This window comes from Periplaneta americana, chromosome 8 (assembly GCF_040183065.1).
Source record: "Periplaneta americana isolate PAMFEO1 chromosome 8, P.americana_PAMFEO1_priV1, whole genome shotgun sequence".
Taxonomy (NCBI): Eukaryota; Metazoa; Arthropoda; class Insecta; order Blattodea; family Blattidae; genus Periplaneta; species Periplaneta americana.
In genome coordinates this window covers 19,354,385-19,380,269 of record NC_091124.1, presented here as the reverse complement: position 1 = coordinate 19,380,269, position 25,885 = coordinate 19,354,385, and the positions used below count along the sequence as shown (strand labels likewise).

General features: G+C 37.4%; 1 protein-coding gene across 5 annotated transcripts in view; it reads left to right on the top strand.

Annotated features, from left to right (window-relative positions):
- Positions 1 to 25,885, top strand: part of pyd (zonula occludens-like protein polychaetoid) — a 793,103-nt gene that overhangs the window by 113,755 nt on the left and 653,463 nt on the right. The window contains exon 1 of one of the 5 annotated variants that reach the window (XM_069832499.1): positions 15,118 to 15,368. The exons of the other annotated variants lie outside the window; for them this stretch is intronic. Coding sequence (XP_069688600.1) covers positions 15,234 to 15,368 — 135 coding nt within the window. The 5' untranslated portion in view covers positions 15,118 to 15,233. Of the gene's footprint in view, positions 1 to 15,117; positions 15,369 to 25,885 lie in introns of those variants that run through there. 5 annotated transcript variants of the gene reach the window in all.

Below are 25,885 nucleotides of genomic sequence, written 5' to 3'. Positions count from 1 at the left end.
ACAGCGCCTTAGATGGCGTTATACAAATATTAAAACTCATTTATCTCATTAAATATCAGTCCTATCAAAATCTTGCATAGAATAAAACTTATCGGAAATAATTAAAAAAAAAAGTTTTGTAATGTAACATTTTTCAGGAAAATTAATAATAAGGGAGATATTTCGATTTATTTAATTCAAGGCCCCTTATAATCCCCCTTTTTAATAATGTATTTTGAATGCCATATAGCCTAAAATCTAAGTTACAAAGAACTTAATTTATATTCCAATTTTCATATAAATCAGTTCAGTCATTATCGCGTGAAAAGGTAACAAACTTCCAGACAGACAGACATACAAAAAAAAAAAAAAAATTCAAAAAAGCGATTTTCGGTTTCAGGATGGTTAATTATACATGTTAACACCAATTATTTTTGGAATATTGAAAATTACCAGAAACATTTTGGCTACAGATTTATTATTAGTATAGATAACAGCATTGCATTTACTTTTGTGCGAGATCGTGCGTATTTGCCTTGTTTCCGCAAAAAAACCAATCCGCGGAAGGTCTAAAATTCCACATTCAGTATTCCCAACGTAACACACATAACAATTTCCCTCTTCTTACCGCTTAAGTGACATATTGATTTTACTGCTTTAGGCTTTTAACATATTATTTTTAGAGACGTTCAATATAGTAATAATTATAAATTGGAAACTTACCACTACAATTTCACCTAAATTGCACTGTTAATTATTGTTTTTAAATATTTGCAAAAATTAAGTAAACTCTACAACTCCACTAAAGTTACTGCATTCGTGATGCAAGTAACATTAAGGAAGCCATGAAAAAATCAACAAGATTCCAGACTCATCATAGACTGGGGGAAAAAAATACAGACGTATATCACGGCCTGCTGGAGTATAATAACAAAGAAAACATTTTAAAGCAACAATGTTGAAGATAGATATTTTTGTTTTGCAAATTTGCCGTCATTGAACAGAAACCAAGATGGAGATTTCATTGCAAGTAATTAGAAATTCCTCTTTCAGGTATGTAATAAACGATCTTCGCACAAAATAATGTACGATACACGAGCGGTATGTTTGTTTTCATGTTCTCGGAAATTAAAAAAGCTCAACTACGTTTCGCTTTTTCAATCTTTTCCTCGAACATGAAAACGTCAACATACCGCTCTTGTAACGCATATTACTATTGTGGGAGATCGTGCGTATTTGCTTACTTTCCGCACAAAACCAATACGCGGTAAGTGTGAAATACCACATTCAGTATTCCCAACGTAACACACATAACAATGTCCCTCTTCTTACCGCTTAAGCGCCATATTCATTTTACTGCTTTAGGCTTTTAACATATTATTTTTAGAGACGTTCAATATAGTAATAATTATAAATTGGAAACTTACCACTGCAATTTCACCTAAATTGCACTGTTAATTATTGTTTTTAAATATTTGCAAAAATTAAGTAAACTCTACAACTCCACTACAGTTACTGGATTCGTGATGCAAGTAACATTAAGGAAGCCATGAAAAAATCAACAAGATTCCAGACTCATCATAGACTGGGGGAAAAAAAATACAAACGTATATCACGGCCTGCTGGAGTATAGTAAACACAGAAAACATTTTAAAGCAACAATGTTGAAGATAGATATTTTTGTTTTGCAAATTTGCTGTCATTGAACAGAAACCAAGATGGAGATTTCATTGCTAGTAATTAGAAATTCCTCTTTCAGGTATGTAATAAACGATCTTCACACAAAATAATGTACGATACACGAGCGGTATGTTTTGTTTCAATTCTCGGAAATTAAAAAAGCTCAACTACGTTTCGCTTTTTCAAACTTTTCCTCGAACATGAAAACTTCAACATACCGCTCTTGTAACGCATATTACTATTGTTTGCATAGCAATCAGATAAGATGTGGTATTCGTTAAATACGTTGCATGGCAACAGTATAAGTATGTATAATGTATTAGTCACCTTGTCCTAAAAATAATAAACTATAACCGCCCATTTGAAGAGGAATAAAGTTTACGACCAGTTTAATAAACGCAAACAAGACAATTGACGTGCGTTGTGTCAGTGTAGCTCGCAGCTGTGCAGATGGCCGCCGTGTAGGGTTTCGTGGACAAGCCTGCCGCCCTCCAGCTCAGCCGCCGCGCCGTCTTGAGCGTTTGACAGCTTAGCGCTCATAATTGCCAACCCACTGCGCCACAGCTCCAGTCGGCACGCGACGTCGCGGTGTGTAGTGATCTAGTGGCAGTGTGTGTACTCGAGTGTGTGTGCGGGTGTGCAAGGCAAGAGACTATCCAGATTGCAGCATTAAAACTACCAATCTAATTATTATTATTATTATTATTATTATTATTATTATTATTTTATTATTTTATTATTATTTTATTATTATTATTATTATTATTATTATTATTATTATTATTATTATTATATAACTGTAGTAACTTTCAAGGAATATCACTTCTGTTGATATCGTACAAAATTTTATCCAATATTCTTTTGAGAAGATTAACTCCATATATAGATGAAATTATTAGGGATCATCAGTGCGATTGATCAGATTTTTTATATTCGACAGTTATTCATAGATTTCAAAAAGGCATATGACTCGGTTAAGAGAGAAGTTTTATATAACATTCTTATTGAATTTGGTATTCCCAAAAAACTACTTTGATTAATTAAAATGTCTGTATAGGCCAGCTTCTGTGTGATGTTTTTCCAATTCACTGCGGGCTAAAGCAGGGAGATGCACTATCAACTTTGCTTTTTAACTTTGCTCTAGAATATGCCATTAGAAAAGTTCAGGATAATACAGAGGGTTTGGAATTGAACAGGTTACATCAGCTTCATGTCTGTGTGGATGACGTGAATATGCTAAGAGAAAATCAACAAACGATTAGGGAAAACACGGAAATTTTACTTGAAGCAAGTAAAGAGATAGGGTTGGAAGTAAATCCCGAAAAGACAAAGTATATGATTATGTCTCGTGACCAGAATATTGTACGAAATGGAAATATAGAAATTGGAGATTTATCCTTCGATTATCTTGAAGCAACAGTAACAGATACCAATGACACTCGGGAGGAAATTAAACGCAGAATAAACATGGGAAATGCCTGTTATTATTCGGTTGAGAAGCTTTCGTCATACAATCTGCTGTCAAAAAATCTTAAAGTTAGAATTTAGAAAACAGTTATATTACCGGTTGTTCTGTATGGTTGTGAAACTTGGACTCTCACTTCGAGAGAGGAACAGAGATTAAGGGTGTTTGAGAATAAAATTCTTAGGAAAATATTTGGGGCTAAGAGGGATGAAGTTACAGGAGAATGAAGGAAGTTAGACAACGCAGAACTGCACGCATTGTATTCACCTGACATAATTAGAAACATTAAATCCAGACGTTTGAGATGGGCAGGGCATGTAGCACGTATGGGCGCATCCATAAATGCATATAGAGTGTTAGTTGAGAGATCGGAGGGAAAAATACCTTTTGGGGAGGCCGAGACATAGATGGGAGGATAATATTAAAATGGATTTGAGGGATGTGGGATATGATGGTAGAGAGTGGATTAATGTTGCACAGGATAGGGACCGATGACGGGCTTATGTGAGGGCGGCAGTGAACCTGCGGGTTCCTTAAAAGCAATTTGTAAGTAAGTAAATTATTATCATCATTGTTGTTGTTGTTGTTATTATTATTATTAGGCCTATTATTATTATTATTATTATTATTATCATTATCATTATTATTATTATTATTATTATTATTATTATTATTATTATTATTATTTCACTACTGTCTGTATTAATATTATACAGGATGGAATTAAAATAGCGCTGCATCTTTTCACAGCGAAAAGCTCATGTTGTATGTTACAAAAAATTGTAATACCATATTCGTGTAAAGTTCATACTTTTCTCAGAAAAAAAAATGGTTTTTCCGAAATGTTTCTCTTATTCGGTAACTATTGAGAGTAAGATTACAATTTTTGCCCATGTCGATAGTAATAAAGTCTTGTTTATCCCTCTGGCGTATTAGAATAACGTGGACGGTTTTCATGTAAATTTAATTAAAAAATCATTAATTTGAAGTCACTGAACAAGCCGACCAGATTGCAACGTTGTAGCTAAAGAGAGATATGGAGGTAGTTCACCTAGTGAGACAGACTTGAGTTCGTTGACCTCTTACATCTGTATTACGAAAAGAAAAGGCAGTGTTTTAGCGGCGATGTTTTCAGAATGCTAAACTTCCAACTTAATTTTCTAATTAACCGTGCATTTAATAACACAACGTGATATAGGTTTTGTATTAATTTAAGTGTACCCTAACGCCCCTTTCAATCTGCAGGGATTATAGTTGAAGAAAGTTCGAAGGAAATATTTATAATTCACAAGTAAGATACATGTATTTTGATTCCAGTAATTGTAATTGTTTTCTGATTTGCAACATTTCATTTAAAACTAATTTAAACTAAACATGACCTATATAGATAGATAGATATTTATTTGTCATCAACATTTGTATTAGTTATGCTGTACCACAACTTATGTATAGCCTACTGGTTTCACCATAACTTACTATTACATATACCTACAATAGCATGCAATCTCGACAGCTGTTAAACTCTTAACTCATCTACTCCAGCTATTAACTTAACTCTAATCAGTCAATTTCTTCTTATTGATCTTAAATGTACACCATCTGTTCGTTACACACTTACGTTCCTTTCAGCTAGAAATTCCACTTCACACATCATCTCTGTATTCCTCATCTTTCACTGTTGCTACCTCTCGTCACTGGAACTCTCTGCCGCCTGAAGTCAAGGGCTGCCGAACATTGAAATCTTTCAAATCCAAGTTAGAAAATTATCTTATGACGAGTTGCCAAACTAACTTACTATTATGACAAGTGTTCTATTGCATGTTTCCACGTATTCACATTTTTTTTTTATGTTCTAGTGATATTTAACTTATTTTATATTTTTGTTTTCATATTTTCCGATAATGGTATATCTCTAATGTGACAAGTTGAGCTATATATAAACATAATTTTGCTTACTGTGTATACTTAAAAATATTGTATTCATTGTATGCTTTGTACTGCACTATTGTATTAGTACTATTAGTATTAGTATTACTATTAGGCCTGTTATTATTTTATTTAATATTATTATTATCATTATTATTATCATTACTATTGTTATTTATTATTATTATTATTATTATTATTATTATTATTATTATTATTATTATTATTATTATTATCAATAATTGTCTTATTTTTTTATACTTTGTAGGCCTCATTTATTTTTGACCTGCTGTTCACATTTTATTATGCTTTTTTCTTTCTTTCTGTATGTTATATATTATGTCTGATTTCTTCTTACTTGTTGTTTACATTTTATTATTATTATCTTATTCAGTTTTGTGTGTACTTTGTAAATTTTTAGTGTTTCTATAACGCAGTTTTTACTCCTGGTTGAGTGTTAGAGAAGGCCGTATGGCCTTAACTCTGCCAGGTTAAATAAGTCATTATTATTATTATTATTATTATTATTATTATTATTATTATTATTATTAAATTTATACATAATTCCGTCTTTCTACATTACTGTACATCTAACTCGTAACACTTCACACGGTTATACTCATTGGGATCTTTTTTCTACCTAATACACGTCATTATAATCTTACTAAATCTTGACTTGAGTATCTAGTTCACTTTAGATTGATCATTCAGTTCTTAACCACAATCAACACTCAGAAAAAAAAACCCCATAGAAAATTGTAAATACTATCACTAAGATCATCTTTCATAAACTTCACTACATCACTTTCTAAGATTTACTTCTTTACAGTAAACTTCATTCGGTAACTATATTTATTAACTAGCCACTTTTTAATTTCCCAACATCTTTTTTCAATTTTATAACTTCCAACCTGATCTCTATATCTATGATCCCCTAAACATTTTCATCACGCTAAACACGATTTACGACATCAAATCACCAAACTTCCTGTTGTAATGCCATTCAGATCTTTATTTATTTCTTACCGCTCATGCACTAACTTCTAAAATTGTAACTCTTTTGGCCCCTAAATGTACCCGTCAACGATAAAATACTGCCTTGTGGTGACAAAATCACTATCTCTTCACCCATCATACTTTTCGCATCCTGACGTCTTCTCTGAACGCTAACCGCACCTCCTCTTGATCTCCCGTAGAACCCTCTTGATTCAATTAATATTTAAGGAGAAAAATTCGCTCCGGCGCCGGAGATCGAACCCGGGTCCTTGGTTCTACGTACCAAGCGCTCTGACCACTGAGCTACGCCGAATTCAATCCACAGCACCGGACCGAATCCTCCTCCTTCAATGTTTCCCTGACTCCAAGTTAGGCATATATGTTGACGTATATATGTCCAATGTCAACTGCCACTATACTAGGAGCGCACTCAGCTGAGTGACTGTTTGGCCGGGATTCCGCAGTTACGAGCGCAGTAATCTGTACAAATACGTGCACTGCAGCTGTGAGAATATTATAGATTTATTAATTTGTCCTACAGAATAATATCTGTATTACTGGCAATTAATATTAATTTTTCTCCTTAAATATCAATTGCCAATATTACAGATATTATTCTGTAGGACAAATTAATAAATCTGTAATATTCTCTTGATTCAGCTTCTTGTCTTCTTCTCGCTGACTCACGTAGGCTAGACCATATGTTACTGCGATTTCCTACTCGGTCTACTGTTCCACTTGGCTCAACATGACCTATATAATAGCTGTTTATAAACTGTTTGTGAAGTTGGGGGGCGGCAAATTTTAGCATTGCCTAGAGGCGGCACTATACCTAAATCCGGCCCTGGGCCTTAACCCCATGTTTTAACTCGCGGGAAGTTTGTCAGTTAAATAAAATTGCGTAATATTTTACCTTTCAATCCTGGTAGTGAATTTTAATGCAATTAAACCATAATGTATATTCTCGGAATTGAACAGAGTTTTTGATGCAACACTGGCCGCTAACACATTTATGTTGATTAATTATACACAGAACGAGATGCTTCAATGTTTGCTATTTAAATTGCTCCGCATACTCATTTACAGCGTTAAAATCCAATTTAATCCATGTAAAACGTTCCTCGTCCGGCAATTTTGAGCTTAATATAATACACGATGGGAATTACTTGTTATGGGATCAACGCAGCGCCAGACGACCGCTTGAGATACTGTACAACACAGTATAGTACAATTTCAACGTCCGTAATTGATATTAGATTAGAAAGCTGGTGTCCATGTGCATCTCAACAAGAACTGAGTCTGAATTGTTAAAACACGCGAGATTTTGAAGGAGACACACAACAAGAAAAAGCACTAAACTGTAACAAAACCCACAGTTAGATTCTTCACGATTTTCAGTGGAGTCTCCCCTCAATTATTGCAAAAAATTTTGCCTTATTTCATTGTTTTTAAGTATTGACCCGAGGAGGATGGTTTTCCAGTCTTACAGTAAGAGATGATTATAGGTACCGTAGAAGAGGGTAAAGTCGATCAAAATTTTGCAATTTTTAATGATATTGAGGTTATGCAATGGAGCTAAGTTCCTCAGAAAATAGTATTTTGTCGTCATATCCTTCACTTATGAAATCACATTACAAGAAGTGAATTACAATTTACCAAAGTCTGATTTTTTCTTATTTTACTTGTGATCGAAGTTACCTGTTTAAATAGGGTAAAGTCGATCACCATTGAATTTTTAGTTTAAGATCGATTTTAAAATATTGCGAAGTAAAGTCGATCACTGTTTATGTTTTTAAAAAATAAATTAAGCGTATTACACGTATTTTATTTGTTATAAGGGATGTAGAAAATATTTAAATACAATAGTACCTACGTCGTTGTCTGCTAGAACTAAGAGAAACACGTGAACTCTGTTTGAACTGACCGGTAACGACTATTGTTAACCGAGTAACTTCGGTGCTCCACTGGAAGCACATTAAACCGCTAGAACCGAGTTACTCAACAGTTCTACTCGCTCCGTCCCCAGCTCTAATATAACCCAATTTTCTCTTCTACATTATGGTAGCAGCCCCGTCTTTAAGTACACAACTATAAAACTAGATATTTCAATTTATCCGTGTCCAAACGACGAACTCTGTAAGCGTATACTTACTGCATAATTAGTCACATAGCTTCTTCGCGCTGACATTTCCGCGTAAAAGGATTTCAGGAAACTCCGTGCTGACATCTACTTCAAAGAACTCAAAGTAGCCCTTTCGTGCTGACACATCAGCTTTAATTGATGCCACGTAACTCCTTTTTGCTGACAACTGCGCTTAAGAAAGACTGCACATGACTCTATCGCGCTCTCGGATACAACGATGAACGTGAAGATCTAAGTCTTAAAGTAGAAAATGGTGAACTACGTAAGTTTTAATAGAGCATAAAAGCAAAGAGTAGCGTGGGTTACAGTAATAGATTATTTTTTTTATCCATTCTATCTTCCCTGTAGTTCCGATTTACCGACCACTGCGTTGTAGGAGGGGGGAAAGTATTGGTATTTTCTTTGAACTAATACTAAACATCTAAAAATCGTGGGCCTCTCTTGTTGTGGGATTGGCACAACGCATGGCCACCGCAGAGACATCACAGAGCAACCACAAGACAACCAGCCAATCTCGTAGATAGAAGATTAATTTCTTTCATTGGCTACGCTGGGAATCGAACCGCGGACCGCTTGGGCATGCAGTACGTCAGAACCACCGCGGCGGAATATACTAGTAGTAACACAGACGCCCAAAATGAGCAAGTAGGCCTATTACACAAATTAAAGAGCACTTAAACCCTTTGATTTATGGCGTTGATGAGTGCACTCAACATTGATTGGGCGTGGTTTAGAGCTTGGTACAGCGTCTGAACTCGTCACTCTTGGTGTCGGGTGAAACTCTTAAGTACTAATGAGAATTCATCTTTGAGATCAGACGGGAGTTTCAAACATTTGTCCGCATACTATAATTCTTCCGATGTTCAAGTGCATAGCATTGTAATAGAATTAACAAATCAGTAGTCGTTTTTGGTATAGTTTATAGATTGTTGTAGTTAACTCATATATTCTATAAATAAAATTTTACATTTTGAAAACTGCCTTCAAACCATAGAACGAGATTTAACCCTGATATGAAAAAATAAGTAACGAAGTATGAAGAGAGGGATACGAAAATAGTAATGTCAATAATTCTGGTGGGTGATTCCTTTAGCAAAGAGCAACAAAAAAGTCAAATACAATTTTGCTATATTTTGAATAGTTTTCCAAAAAAAACTTGCATTTTAAAATACATTAATTATGAGATCGTGCATCGCGTAATCAGTAGTGAGTGCACATTAGGTTATGTTTCCCTGAATGACCCTTTCACATGGTTTTCTTTGAATAGGAAAGTGGGAGGTTATTGTCATGTAGCCTACGTTGTTTTCAAACTCGTAAGAAAAAATGTAGATGATATACCGTACAATATTTGTGTTTAAACTATGTTAGAGAATAATCCCCGTTCCACGTTAAATAAAATCTTGGATAATTTGATACATATTCTACAACTTAATTTTAATTAAATGTTTAGAGAACAAACAACTCCTTCGTGCTGACATCTTCGCTTCAAAGGATTGCACATAACTTTGTTGTTCACAGGATTCCATATAACTCCCTGTGCTGACATCTTCGCTTCAAAGGATTCCACATAACTTTGTTGTTTACAGAAATCCATGTAACTCCCCGTTCTGACATCTTCGCTTCAAAGGATTTCACATAATTTTGTTGTTTACAGAATTCCATACAACTCCCCGTTCTGACATTTTCACTGTAAAGGATTGCACATAACTTTGTTGTTTACATAATTCTATGTAACTCCCCGTGTTAATATCTTCGCTTCAAAGGATTTCACTTAACTTTGTTGTTTACAGGATTCTATATAACTCCCTGTGCTGACATCTTCGCTTCAAAGGATTCCACATAACTTCGTTGTTCACAGGATTCCATATAACTCCCTGTGCTGACATCTTCGCTTCAAAGGATTCCACATAACTTTGTTGTTTACAGAATTCCATATAACTCTCCGTGCTAACATCTGCACTGTAAAGCATTCCACATAACTTTGTTGTTTACATAATTCCATATAACTCTCCGTGCTAACATCTTCACTGTAAAGGATTGCACATAACTTTGTTGTTTACATAATTCTATATAACTCCCCGTGTTAACATCTTCGCTTCAAAGGATTTCACATAACTCCCCGTTCTGACATTTTCACTGTAAAGGATTGCACATAACTTTGTTGTTTACATAATTCTATGTAACTCCCCGTGTTAATATCTTCGCTTCAAAGGATTTCACATAACTTTGTTGTTTACAGGATTCCATATAACTCCCTGTGCTGACATCTTCGCTTCAAAGGATTCCACATAACTTCGTTGTTTACAGGATTCCATATAATTCCCTGTGCTGACATCTTCGCTTCAAAGGATTCCACATAACTTTGTTGTTTACAGAATTCCATATAACTCTCCGTGCTAACATCTGCACTGTAAAGCATTCCACATAACTTTGTTGTTTACATAATTCCATATAACTCTCCGTGCTAACATCTTCACTGTAAAGGATTGCACATAACTTTGTTGTTTACATAATTCTATATAACTCCCCGTGTTAACATCTTCGCTTCAAAGGATTTCACATAACTTTGTTGCTTACAGAATTCCATAGAACTCCCCGTTGTGACATTTTCACTGTAAAGGATTGCACATAACTTTGTTGTTTACATAATTCTATATAACTCCCCGTGTTAACATCTTCGCTTCAAAGGATTTCACATAACTTTGTTGTTTACAGAATTCCATATAACTCCCCGTTCTGACATTTTCACTGTAATGGATTGCACATAAATTTGTTGTTTACAGGATTCCATATAACTCCCTGTGCTGACATCTTCGCTTCAAAGGATTGCACATAACTTTGTTGTTTACAGAATTCCATATAACTCTCCGTGCTAACATCTTCACTGTAAAGGATTCCACATAACTTTGTTGTTTACATAATTCCATACAACACCCCCTGCTAACATCTTCACTGTAAAGGATTGAACAAAACATTATTGTTTACGTAATTCTATATAGCTTCCCGTGTTAACATCTTCGCTTCAAAGCATTGCACATAACTTTGTTGTTCACAGGATTCCATGTAACTCCCCGTTCTGACATTTTCGCTTCAAAGAATTCCACATAACTTGGTCGCTTTACAGAATTCCACATAACTCCTCATGTTAACATCCTCCGTAACTTATTCGCCTCGGTCTGTTATAACTCCTAGCCAGCTAAAGACCTGTACAGCGGCCTTCCGAGCTTCATGTGTTGTTTCCGAGGAAACCAACCTAATAGTAACAACTGACGTAAGTTGGCACAGACAAGCGCAGTGTATAAAATTACAATAAGCAGGGAACAATGCTCGCATTTTAAATTCATTTCTGCCGCTGTGCAGCCATTCTTTCCGCCCGCAATAAACGTCAGAGCGCCGAACTGGCCGCGGACGGCGCGGCGGCGGGAGGTCCAGTTGGTGCAGTCCGTTATATTTCAATTTGCCCATTATGTCTCAGGCCGTTTGCTGGAGGCACAGCATTCAAATGCGAGGCTCCCAGAGCGAGTCTGGGGCTTGCCCGCTGTCATTTGTTATTCAGTTTATTTGGATGGTTACACGGGGGAGACAATCATTATACAATGGGACAGTATTGGTAACTAGGAGTTATTTACACACATTCATTTCCAGCTACAAAATCATGTTTTCTAACACATAACACATTTGATTGAAATACACGGACTGTGGTATAACCAAGGCCTGGTTTTTTTTCGTTTTTGGTTATTACCGATAAACACGAAATGTGACAGAGAAATCCACCAAGAAATATGTGCAGGTTTTATCATAAATGTGACTGATTTGTGACAGTAAATTTGTCGCGAATTTTCATGGAAATATTCACTTTTGCGATAAAAATGAAAATAGGTGCACTTTAAAATTATTATTATTATTATTATTATTACTTTTATTTTTATTATTAATGTTAATATTACCATTATTAAATATGAAGCTTCTCCTCAGCATATTTTTAACTGCATCAGCTGCACGAAAGAAGTAGGCCTACTTTGGAAAAATTCGGCTAATATAATATGTAAATTTAAAAAATGCAATCTCATGGATATGATTTAGCTACATAGATTTAGCTACAACTTGGGATAGGTAACAACATTATTATTATTATTATTATTATTATTATTATTATTAGTTTAGTTAAGAACATGGGAGGAGTGATAGTAGGAGGAAGAAGAATAAAATACATAAGATTTGCTGATATGGCGTTATTAATATAAGACGAAATGATACTAAAGGATATGCTACTGGAGCTAAATGACAGCTGTGAACAGTATGGGATGGAGATAAATGCAAATAAGACGAAGACCATGGTCATAGGAAGAAAATTACAGAAGATAAACTTGTGAATTCTAAATGAGGCAGTAGAGCAAGTGGACAGCTTCAAATACTTAGGGTGTACCATAAGCAGTAACATGAGCTGCGCCAGGGAGTCAAAAGGAGGATAGCAATGGCCAAAGAAGCTTTTAATAGAAAAAGGAGCATCTTCTGCGGACCTCTGGAAAAAGAACTAAGGAAAAGACTAGTGAAGTGCTTGGTATAGAGTGTGGCATTGTATGGTGCAGAAACATGGACATTACGACGAAGTGAAGAGAAGCAAATAGAAGCATTTGACTAATCCTACAAAACTGTGTCCAACGTTGCAATGCAAGCAATAGCAGGGATTATGCCGATAGAGCAAGTCCTGCATCTGAATAAAGATATGAAGGCGGTTAGAAGAGGCTTACCCACCAATGCAGTGCTGCCCATACTCAAGAAGACTGAACTACCAACAAGATACGGAGGAATCCATCCGAAAGACAACAGCGTAACAATAGGTAACAGTGGTACAGTCATCCCAGCCAATATACAGATCTTCACGGACGGGTCAAAAACTGAAAAAACACGTCGGAGCAGGCATGGTCGCAGAAGAAAATTCAATGGAGATCTACACCGAGACACGTAGACTGGACAACGAATGCTCGATATTCCAAGCAGAACTTCTAGGCATCCAAATGGCAGTAGACTGGATTCAAGCAAAGTAAAGATAAAATATCACATGCAATACATGTAGACTCGCAAGCAGCGCTCTTTGCCATTGCTAACAAAAGAACTACAGAACCAATAGCAGTCTACATTAGAAAGAAAATTATCACTCTCAAGAAGTCAACTCATATCTCACTAAACTGGGTCAGAGGACATACAGGAATCAGAGGTAATGAATCAGGAATCAGAGCCGACTATCTAGCAAAGATAGCTGCCAGTTACAAAAGTACTATAGCCTACAACTCCATCCCTATGCCTCGAGCCAAGCAACTTCTGGAAAATTACTACATAAACATTTGGAATGCAACTTACTTCAACTCCGAGGGAGCACATCACACCAAACAGTTCATCCCCTCTATCCACCACAGGCTCTCTATATCCCTATGGCCTAATTACATTATCACCCAATTCCTGACCAACCACGGTTGTTTCCGTACATATCTTCACAGGATCAACAAGGCACCATCTCCCCTATGCAACTGCCCAGAAAAGTCACCTCAGACAGCAAGACACCTTCTGACAGAATGCTCCTTGTACTCAAGAGACCGGCCTCGTGTTCTAACAACCCAAACGCTGCCCCAGATACTGAAGTTCCACATCAACACTGTCGCTGTCACAAACTTCATCAGCAACATCTTCCGCACACTTCAAGAATAGACTCTAAACAATCAAATTGTAATCACCACTAATGTAAATATCTTGTGATATGCCTATGGCAAAACACAGGTTGTAAAATAGCGCGTAAATAAAAAAAAATGTGGATATGGAGAAGAATGGAACGTGTGAAGTGGACAGAGAGAGTAAGAAATGAAGCTGTGTTGGAAAAAGTGGGTGAAGAAAGAATGGTACTGAAACTGGTCATGAAGAGGAAAAGGAATTAGCTGGGTCACTGGCTGAGAAGAAATTGCATACTGAAGGATGCACTAGAAGGACTGGCGAAAAAGGGGGAAAAAGTTTGGAGCAGAAGAAATCAAATGATAGAAAAACGGTAAAGATACCAACTCAACTATAAACAATGGACAGATTATGCTCTTTCTTTGCTCTCTCTAAAGGATCAGTGTGTACTGTGATATATGAAGGAAGTATATTTTATGCTGAGGTACAAGCAATAATTAACTTTATTTTATTTGTGAGTATTTTTTTAATTCTGTAGAGTGCAGAATTCTTCCATGACAAAGATGTCACAAAAGTTTACAATTTTTCCTTGTTTTAATAATCGTCCATTTATTTATCAAATGTTTAAATTCAACCGTAATAAATTCGTTTCTTTTAAAACATACACATTTGTTACATTCTTGCGATCTAATTTACGAAATTGTCTCGATTCTCTTTTGGTAAAATTACGATATACAATGAGAACCTGAAATAGCGAACATTGTTCTTGCGGACCCTGTAAGGTGGCTGAACTCTGAATCGATGTGCTCCATTCTAGAATCGAACTGCCTACAATTGAGGCTCTACTGTAAAAACAATTCATTTTATTTAATTTAATGTGTGGTTCACATTACGCAATCAGTTAGGTAATCGCAGTATCATTACCTAACTAGTTGGGTAATAGAAGTATCATTACCTAACTAGTTACGTAATGAATGTGTTTACAACATTTTTATTAGTAATATGAAGTCCACATTACATAATCAAAGTGGATAAAATATGTTAATTGATATTCATTTTGATTTAGTACATGTGAAGTAGTGAGAACCAATAAATTATGGTAATAATAATAATAATAATAATAATAATAATAATAATGATAGTGATAATAATAACGACATAATTTGTCGGAATAATTGTAAGATTTCTAAGGCCATAATATTTATTATTTAGCAGTAATAACTGAATGAATATTTAGCATATCTACTTGACACAATTAATCGTTTTGATTGTTAAGTTCAGTTCATGGTTAATGGAATACTTGACACGTTGGTTGCTGTGAACATTAAGTGAAGTGTGGTAGTACGATAAAGTTAAGTGAAGTGGTCTAATTGTTCAACAATGAAGATTCTACGGGAACTCTTCTCCAGCTCGGAAAATGCGTCTCGAACCCACAAGAGGAGACGATCACATGCAGGAACGCTGAGATCCAGCCACCCAGATCAACGCCATCTTCGTCGCCGCCATGTTAGAAGGGTATGTGGCACGGAAATATTACTACCAGTCTTTCAGTTAGTACATAGCTTCAACGTTTCAATTACTGTAATATTTTATTTCGTGTAACTATAGTGATTTCACTTAAGAAAAAAGCATTGAACATATGGGGCTATTTCATCAAATGACCAGTTGCCATAGAAACTCATAGCTTGTACAATGTAGCCTATTAGGCAAGGCCCATTAACGTGGAATGCTCTATAGTAATCGCATTTATAAATCTATTACGCAACTGGTTTTACGTGTATTGTTTGTCTTGATAGTAGTTCAGTAACTTTTAAAAGTATATTCGAAAATTACTTGGTAAAGATATTTTACAATGTTACAGACAATAGCTGTTCAGGATGTAACTTAAGTTCTAACAAAATATTAAGTACCAGAAGTATGACAACAATGTTACATAAGTATCTACTTTTATGCTGTCGTCATCGTTTAGTGTAGGCCTTCTCATATTGCGAATTAGACATTATCATATCTTCTGGAAATAACTTTTCATTTCTCTTATCAGAGGAATCAAATCTGTCCATACTCTGTCCTAAATTCCCGGTCACCGAATCAGTTTTTCTTATACAGGTGTTAAAAAATGTATCATAGTACATTATGCAACGAGCCTATAATGGTAGTAATTAAGACGCGAGTATGTTTATGAAACGAGCGCAAGCGAGAAACAGATGTCGACGGCCTTGATATAATCTAGAGAGTAAAAGAAACATTAATCTTGATATAACCTTGAAATTGAATTATACTTTCAAAAACGAGATGACAAATTGAATTTATTTGAATATTATTTACAATTAACGCTAATTATTATAGTAACAGAACTGACTTTATTTCAAATGTAGGTTATTTATTGTGCAATTGGTGAAATCGATACTTGCGCTTTCATATGGTGCTTTCTGATTGGCAGAACACTTGAACTTTAATGAATAGGTGTACTTTAATGAGGTTCATTAAAGGAGTACTACCAGGTGTATGATTACTACATTTCGGCATGGTCGAGCATAAAATATTTTAGGAGGTGCTAGTATGTATCAAAACAAGAAAGAAATTTTTAATAAACATGAGTCCTACAACACATACTTTCTGAGATCTGAACACTTGTTCATAGGAGGTGCTCAATGTGACGTCCATTCATGGCAATGCATTCCTCTGCCCTTCGGCGTAAAGAATCACGCACTCTTTGAAACTGACCTGGTTGTTCTTGTTAACCAAAACTTTAGGGGATTTAGATTTGAGGAATGAGCAGGCCAAGGTGTGGGGCCTCCCTAATCAATCCAGCGGTTCTGAAATATCAGCGTCAGGTGTTCACGCTCATTGCGAAAAAAATGTGCTGGTGTGCCATCATGCATGAACCACATCTGTAGTCTTTGCTGACATGGCACATACTCCAGCAAGGTAGGCAATACATTAAATAAAATCCTGATAACGAGCCCCAGTTAATCTCTATGGTAGCACGTATGGCCCTTAATCTATCACCAAGAACGCCTGCCAATACGTTTATTGAGAATCAGTGCTGATGCTTGTTTCTTCAACTGCATGGGGATTTTCATCAGTCCACACATGCTGATTAAAGAAAATTCACAACACCATCTCTGCTGAACCCCGCTCATATCTGCAACCAAACTTTTCTTTTCAGTATTCCTTGCGACGTAGGCTGTCAGTATTCTATGCCAGGGGTGTCAACTATGGAATGGTTATCTGGTAGTCTGCTGTATTGTAGGGCAGAAAAATGCATTGTCATGAATGGACGTCACATTGAGCACCTCCTATGAACAAGTGTTCAGGTCTCAGAAAGTATGTGTTGTAGGAGCCATGTTTATTAGATATTTTTTCTTGTTTTGATGCATACTATCACCTCCTAAAGTATTGAATACTTTTTTAACACGCTGTATATAAATATAATGTAACTCGGAGCGATATTATAACCTAATTGAAATTTAATTTTTCGGGAAATATGATTATTTCTTATGGGTTCAGGTTTGATATTGAAGTGCTTAAGGCTTTGCGATGTTCTTGATTAATGTTATATGTGTATCAAGTTTAGTTAAAATTTGACTTTTGTAGACGTCGTACAAAATTTTGTCCAGTATTCTTTTGAGAAGATTAACTCCATATGTAGATGAAATTATTGGGGATCATCAGTGTGATTTTAGGCGTAATAGATCAACTATTGACCAGATATTTTGTATTCGACAGATAATGGAGAAAAAATGGGAGTATAAGAGTACAGTGCATCAGTTATTCATAGATTTCAAAAAGGCATATGACTCGGTTAAGAGAGAAGTTTTATATGATATTCTTATTGAATTTGGTATTCCTAAGAAACTAGTTCGATTAATTAAAATGTGCCTCAGTGAAACGTACAGCAGAGTTCGTATAGGTCAGTTTCTGTCAGATGCGTTTCCAATTCACTGCGGGCTAAAGCAGGGAGATGCACTATCACCTTTACTTTTTAACTTTGCTCTAGAGTATGCCATTAGGAAAGTCCAGGATAACAGAGAGGGCTTGGAATTGAACGGGTTACATCAGCTGCTTGTCTATGCGGATGACGTGACCATGTTAGGAGAAAATCCACAAACGATTAGGGAAAACACGGGAATTTTACTGGAAGCAAGTAAAGAGATAGGTTTGGAAGTAAATCCCGAGAAGACAAAGTAATGATTATGTCTCGTGACGAGAATATTGTACGAAATGGAAATATAAAAATTGGAAATTTATCTTTCGAAGAGGTGGAGAAGTTCAAATATCTTGGAGCAACAGTAACAAATATAAATGATACTCGGGAGGAAATTAAACACAGAATAAATATGGGAAATGCGTGTTATTATTCGGTTGAAAAGTTTTTATCATCCAGTCTGCTGTCAAAAACTCTGAAAGTTAGAATGTATAAAAGAGTTATATTACTGGTTGTCCTTTATGGTTGTGAAACTTGGACTCTCACTTTGAGAGAGGAACATAGGTTAAGGGTGTTTGAGAATAAGATTCTTAGGAAAACATTTGGAGCTAAGAGGGATGAAGTTACAGGAGAATGGAGAAAGTTACACAACACAGAACTGCACGCATTATATTCTTCACCTGACATAATTAGGAACATTAAATCCAGACGTTTGAGATGGGCAGGGCATGTAGCACGTATGGGCGAATCCAGAAATGCATGTAGTCTGTAAGTTGGGAGGCCGGAGGGAAAAAAGACCTTTAGGGAGGCCGAGACGTAGATGGGAAGATAATAGTAAAATGGATTTGAGGGAGGTGGGATATGATGATAGAGAATGGATTAATTTTGCTCAGGATAGGGACCAATGGCGGGCTTATGTGAGGGCGGCAATGAACCTCCGGGTTCCTTAAAAGCCAGTAAGTAAGTAAGTAAGTAAGTAAGTATACAGAATTACTCGCAAACACGGAAGATCATTTTACGAGCCTTGTTTTTTATGCTAGAACTTGGGGTAAAATACGGGTAATTTATTATACATTTTAAAACATAATGATCTGGAACTAGCCTTAAGAAATTAACCTTACGGCAGCGTTCTTATTTCACTAACCAGAACGAAAGAATGAGAATTAAATAGTTTTGTATGGAGATGTGGGCTGGAATTTTTTATTAAAGTGGTCCTCTCTCGCTTCTAAGTTTGCGTCGTTACACAAATGCCCCAGCATTGCAATGCACTCTCTTTCCCCATAGATTACATTACGTAGTTCCAAGTCCTGTAGCTTCTCGTTCTTGTGGATATCCCCCTTCTGCGGTTATTAGCTTTAATAGAACTCGAGGAAGCATTACTACTATTACTGCAGCAGTACAAGTCTAATGCTTCTGCCCCTTGTTGCCTGGCAACTTCTCTGACACAGGTGTGCGACAGGCTTTTCTCAGGCGAAACTGGAAAATGTAAGTCTCTTGTTACTCTAATGTGAAATCGTTGGAATGGAAACCCACGTAACGAATTTATTTTGTCAATCAGGGGTGTACGAGAAGACGTATTCTTTCATATTAAATCTCTGTATAAATAAATTCTGGTGACAGTGAACGTATTTTCGTTGAATTGAGATGTTGAATTATAGAAGTGCAACTATGGACGATCATTAAGGCGGCAATGATTTTCTTGAGCCCCCCCCCCCTTCTGACTGTACAATATTTACTTCCTTGATTAATTTATGCAAAAAAAATAAATTATGTGTGTTATAATTGCCTGTAAAGTACTATTAAGAACATTGTTATCATTCTCTTACTTCTTCTATGCCCAAGGTTGCGGGTTCGATCCCAGGCCAGGTCGATGGTATTTAAGTGTGCTTCAGTGCGACAGGCTCATGTCAGTAGATTTACTGGCATGTAAAAGAACTCCTGCGGGACAAAATTCCGGCACATTCGGCGACGCTGATATAACCTCTGCAGTTGCGAGCGTCGTTAAATAAAACATAATATTTATTTCTCTTACTTACAGAGCAGAAAGATTTCCTAAAAGCAAGGGATAGGTCTATCTACAATTGTTTTTTTTTCTGATGAATAATCACTCATTATCTCCTGGCGTAGTTGCCCCATGAGTGATTCTTTTTTTTTATTCATTTATTATCTTCCATAGATCTTACATGAGCGATGAAGCTTTAAGATGTGGAACGAGTCAAAATTTTACAATATTACAATTACAATTTTTACAATATTTTACAATTTTTACAGTTTTACAATGTAGTAATTTTCTACAATGATGAGATGAGGTCCGAGGATTCGCCAAAAAATTACCCGGCATTTGCCTTTTGGTTGGGGAAAACATCGGAAAAACCCAACAAGGTAATCAAATCAAAGGGGGCAAATGAAGTGATGCCGAGGACTCGCCATAGACCATCCGGCATAGTGATGTCACTAATGAGATTCAAACCTGTCTTCGGGCAGTCGACTGGACAACAACAACAACAACTCATATCAGAGTTGTTTAAAGAATTGCACACTTTAACAGTTTTACTTTTATTTTGATGTTACCAATTCAGTTTGAAAACTTGACAGAGTTACTCTGTTTTGTAATCTTGATACATATAGATTGAATTTTTAAATTGTATTAATTTTTATTGTTTTCATTTTATTACAAAGCCATTACTTTCAGTTGTATTGGCAAAATATAATTATGTATTTTCTGCGTGTTCAGCTATCATTTATTTTATTTTTGCTAATTATTTTCAGCCATAGTCTTATGAAAACTTGTGCTTGAAATTCTTAAATAATTTGTTCATAATAATTATGTTCAGAAGCTGTAAAATTCCTTTCGCAATGCCAAATTATTGAACATTTTTTTCGCGGGGGCTTCCTACCACTCTGGTAGCTAAGACCTTGGAAAATACACATGGGCGCCCTTCAGCATAACATAAAACATTGAAGTCTTGCGGTACAATATTTGGTGTATATGAAAATACTGTAACTACACTGATGGAATATGATCTTCGCTACGTTGCACTTCTTCTGGTCTTTGTGTACTTCTTCTAAGTTATTACATTTTTCTTCAAATAGAATTGTTTTTCTCTTCGCAGTAGCGTTGATTCACGTGCTTTACCATGCCTGCACACTGCGGAGCTGGAATGCATTGTTCAAATATTACACAGCTTTGGAAATTTCGGCACTGCGAACAGTCGAGCATGTCGAGCTTTGTGAATTAGAAGTACAGGGAGAGGTAGTGGAGTAGAGAGAAGGAGATTAGGGTAGAAGGAAGGAGAGGAAGGGGATTAGAAGAAAAGATGAGAGGAAAGGTTTTAGAAGGAAGATGAGAGGAAGAGGGTATTAGAAGGAAGGTGAGAGGAAGGCGATTAGAAGGGAGGTGAGAGGAAAGGGATTAGGAAGCAGGTGAGAGGAAGGGAATTACAAGGCAGGTGAGAGGAAAGGGATTACAAGGCAGGTGAGAGGAAAGGGATTACAAGGCAGGTGAGAGGAAGGGGATTACAAGGCAGGTGAGAGGAAGGGGATTACAAGGCAGGTGAGAGGAATGGGATTACAAGGCAGGTGAGAGGAATGGGATTACAAGGCAGGTGAGAGGAAGGGGATTACAAGGCAGGTGAGAGGAAGGCGATTAGAAGGCAGGTGAGAGGAAGAGGATTACAAGGCAGGTGAGAGGAAGGGGATTACACGGCAGGTGAGAGGAAGGCGATTAGAAGGGAGGTGAGACGAAGGCGATTAGAAGGGATGTGAGAGGAAGGGGATTAGAAGGAAGGAGAGAGGAAGGGGATTAGAAGGGAGGTGAGAGGAAGGGATTAGGAAGCAGGTGAGAGGAAGGGGATTACAAGGCAGGTGAGAGGAAGGGGATTACAAGGCAGATGAGAGGAAGGGGATTAGGAAGCAGGTGAGAGGAAGGGGACTACAAGGCAGGTGAGAGGAAGGTGATTACAAGGCAGGTGAGAGGAAAGGGATTACAAGGCAGGTGAGAGGAAAGGGATTACAAGGCAGGTGAGAGGAAGGGGATTAGAAGGGTGGTGAGACGAAGGCGATTAGAAGGGATGTGAGAGGAACGGGATTAGAAGGAAGGAGAGAGGAAGGGGATTAGAAGGGAAGTGAGAGGAAGGGGATTAGAAGGAAGGAGAGAGGAAGGGGATTAGAAGGGAAGTAAGAGAAGGGGATTAGAAGGAAGGTGAGAGGAAGGGGATTAGAAGGGAGATGAGAGGAAGGGGATTAGAAGGGAAGTGAGAGGAAAGGGATTAGAAGGCAGGTGAGAGGAAGGCGATTAGAAGGGAGTTGAGAAGAAGGGGATTAGGAGGGAGGTGAGAAGAAGGGGATTAGGAGGGATGTGAGAGGAAGGGGATTAGAAGGGAGGTGAGAGGAAAGGGATTAGAAGGCAGGTGACAGGAAGGCAATTAGAAGAGAGGTGAGAGGAAGGGAATTAGAAGGGAGGTGAAAGGAAGGCGATTAGGAGGGAGGTGAGAAGAAGGGGATTAGGAGGGATGTGAGAGGAAGGGGATTAGGAGGGATGTGAGAGGAAGGGGATTAGAAGGGAAGTGAGAGGAAAGGGATTAGAAGGGAGGTGACAGGAAGGCGATTAGGAGGGAGGTGAGAAGAAGGGGATTAGGAGGGATGTGGGAGGAAGGGGATTAGAAGGGAGGTGAGAGGAAGGGATTAGAAGGCAGATGAGAGGAAAGGGATTAGGAGGGAGGTGAGAATAAGGGGATTAGAAGGGAGGTGAAAGGAAGGAGATTAGGAGGGAGGTGAGAAGAAGGGGATTAGAAGGGAGGTGAGAGGAAGGGGGTTAGAAGGGAGATGAGAGGAAGGGGATTAGAAGGGAAGTGAGAGGAAAGGGATTAGAAGGCAGGTGACAGGAAGGCAATTAGAAGAGAGGTGAGAGGAAGGCGATTAGAAGGGAGGTGAAAGGAAGGCGATTAGGAGGGAGGTGAAAAGAAGGGGATTAGGAGGGACGTGAGAGGAAGAGGATTAGAATTCAGGTGACAGGAAGGCAATTAGAAGGGAAGTGAGAGGAAGTGGATTAGAAGGCAGGTGACAGGAAGGCAATTAGAAGGAAGGTGAGAGGAAGGAGATTAGAAGGGAGGTGAGAGGAAGGAGATTAGAAGGGAGGTGAGAGGAAGGCAATTAGAAGGGTTGTGAGAGGAAGGGAATTAGAAGGGAAGTAAGAGGAAGGCAATTAGAAGGGAGGTGAGAGGAAGGGATTAGAAGGGAGGTGAGAGGAAGGAGATTAGAAGGGATGTGAGAGGAAGGGGATTAGAAGAGAGGTGAGAGGAAGGTAATTAGAATGGTTGTGAGAGGAAGGGGATTAGAAGAGAGGTGACAGGAAGGCAATTAGAAGGGAGGTGAGAGGAAGGGATTAGAAGGGAGGTGAGAGGAATGAGATTAGAAGGGATGTGAGGGGAAGGGGATTAGAAGAGAGGTGAGAGGAAGGCGGTTAGAAGGGTGGTGAGAGGAAGGGATTAGATGGGAGGTGAGAGGAAGGGATTAGAAGGGAGGTGAGAGGAAGGAGATTAGAAGGGATGTGAGAGGAAGGGGATTAGAAGAGAGGTGAGAGGAAGGGATTAGATGGGAGGTGAGAGGAAGGGATTAGAAGGGAGGTGAGAGGAAGGAGATTAGAAGGGATGTGAGAGGAAGGCGATTAGAAGAGAGGTGAGAGGAAGGGATTAGAAGGGAGGTGAGAGGAAGGGATTAGAAGGGAGGTGAGAGGAAGGGGATTAGAAGGGAGGTGAGAGGAAGGGGATTAGAAGAGAGGTGAGTGGAAGGGGATTAGAAAGCAGGTGAGGCGAAGGCAATTAGAGGGATAGTGATAGAAAGAGGATTAGATGAAAGGTGAGAGGAAGGTATAAGAAGAATGTAAGATGGAGAAGGAGGAGGCAAAAGAGAGTAATAAAGTTGGAAGGAATGGCGAGTGGGGTGTAAGAAGAGAAAGAGGAAGGGAACTCTTGTGGAGAATAGGAATAGCAGGTAGGAAATAAGTGGACAGCTAGTTATTCGAAACTGCCAATGCTTCAGAATGCATTACAAGTGAAACTCGAAACTGTCGTCTTGGAGACGTCTAGACTGTACACACGAGGAGCGAAGACGTAATCTACGTCATCAGGACGCATTGAAATCAAAACTGTGGCGTGAATGGGAGCGATAAGCGCAACAAAGCCAGTCCGTGGTGACGGCCGCACAATGGGCTGTTCAAGCGCGACGTGTCCGCAACAAACGAGTCAAGACTGTTGCTTGGCAACGCGCACACTCCTTAAATGAGGCCTAAACTGCATTTTACGTGGTTGTTTAACTTCCGATTTAATGTTTATTTGAATCCAGGGACATCAAATATATTTTAATTGACTGATGATTGTATTGTTGAATAAATAATAACAATAATAATTGTTCCTTTTTTCAGTAAAGTTGAATATTTAATACTCCATCTCAAATTCATTATAAGATTATACAGGGACATCATTTTATTTTTACTAACATTTTTAATATTAACCTGTCTATACCTTTAGAGAACCGGAAACACCGCTTGCTCCCCCCTCCAAGACTGGAGTTCGATGATACTGGCGTAAAACACAAATCACTCTACTAGGTATAGGAAGGAAGAAAAGTAGTTCATCCATTTACGTAAACTAGGAAATATCGCGATTTTGAGTTTGATAATTTTCATTAGGTTTTTCTTTAATCAAAGTACAGTACTGTATTAAGAATAAGTGTTTTTACTCACGAACTGAGTTATCAATGCGAACGTATTCATTATGCAGTGTATATTATACTGTCTACAGCACATTAGCGTACAATATAGAGAAAGAAGTTAAATTGAAAAATAATCATAATATGAATATATAAACACAATTTTGAAAATGGTGGCCGTTCATTTCGATACAGGCTTCAGTTCTTTTGTGCATATTATCGCACTATAGACTATTGCATCTAATTCCAATTGGCAGTTTCGTCCTTCGTACTAGTAACTCATGTTGAAATAATTCTGTACCTACTCTACGTACTGTAAATTCAATCTTCACTTCTGCCCGACCCGAAAATATAAAATTACTCAGGCATGCTATCTACTGTCCGTCCAAGTGGTTATGCCGCAGGATTGTAGAAAGGGAGGAAATCACGTGACAGTTAATTACTTAACGAGGCCCTTTTATTTAAGTTAAATTAAACAGCTGTATAATATTACGTAAACTTCCAATTCCTAAGAGAAATTAATGTTTTCAGAAAAGAGCTAAGACAGCCCAGCTATTACAGAGGGGCGAGCAGAAGCAGGTGGGGGAAATCGGGATGCGACGTAGGCAAACGGACAGTACCTGTGCGAAAATATGATTCAATATTGAAAGCTCTTTCGTCACTGGAAAACGCGAACATATTTCTGGAACGTACTATACTCAGTAACTCAGTACTGCTTACTATCTGCGGTCTTGGTTCTGTGTGGAGTTGGAACTTCCTTAGTAGAAGGGGTGGGAGTGAAGTACATTCAAAAACTCAGGTACAATAAAAATTGAAGTAAAAATAAAATGATGTCCCTGTAACAACATAACACAATAACAATAATGTAACAAATGAAGGATTCAGAGCCATAGTGGGCCAAGCGCCATTTACTAAAACCGTAGGAAATAAGGGTTAAAATGAAGTTATTACTAGACCTCGGACTTTTAGGTCCTAAAAATCTTAAATTAGGTACCTAAAAAAGGTTCTATCACAAATCAAAATAGGTTCTAAAATTACAAAAATAGGTGAACAAAAAATGACATTATTTTATTTCCCATTACAAATTAGCCGAAACATTGGACATTATTTCATTGTACATGTCCATAATTAGAGCCAGAGTAAACAACTAACACCTTTTCTAAGTTTTCCATTGAGAAACTGCATCGCTTCTCAGATAACACCATCTTGTATGCCGAAAATGAGCGTTCCACATCAACTGATGACACCGGAGCATATTTAAATATTGGTATTAGATGCAAGGGAACAGCACATTCATGTTCAGGTGTTTTGCAAGCCAAGATCTCAGCAACTGTGCGGAGAACTGTCAGTCCTGGGTTTTTTTGAAGCACTGATTTGAGTTTTTCAGAAACTTTTT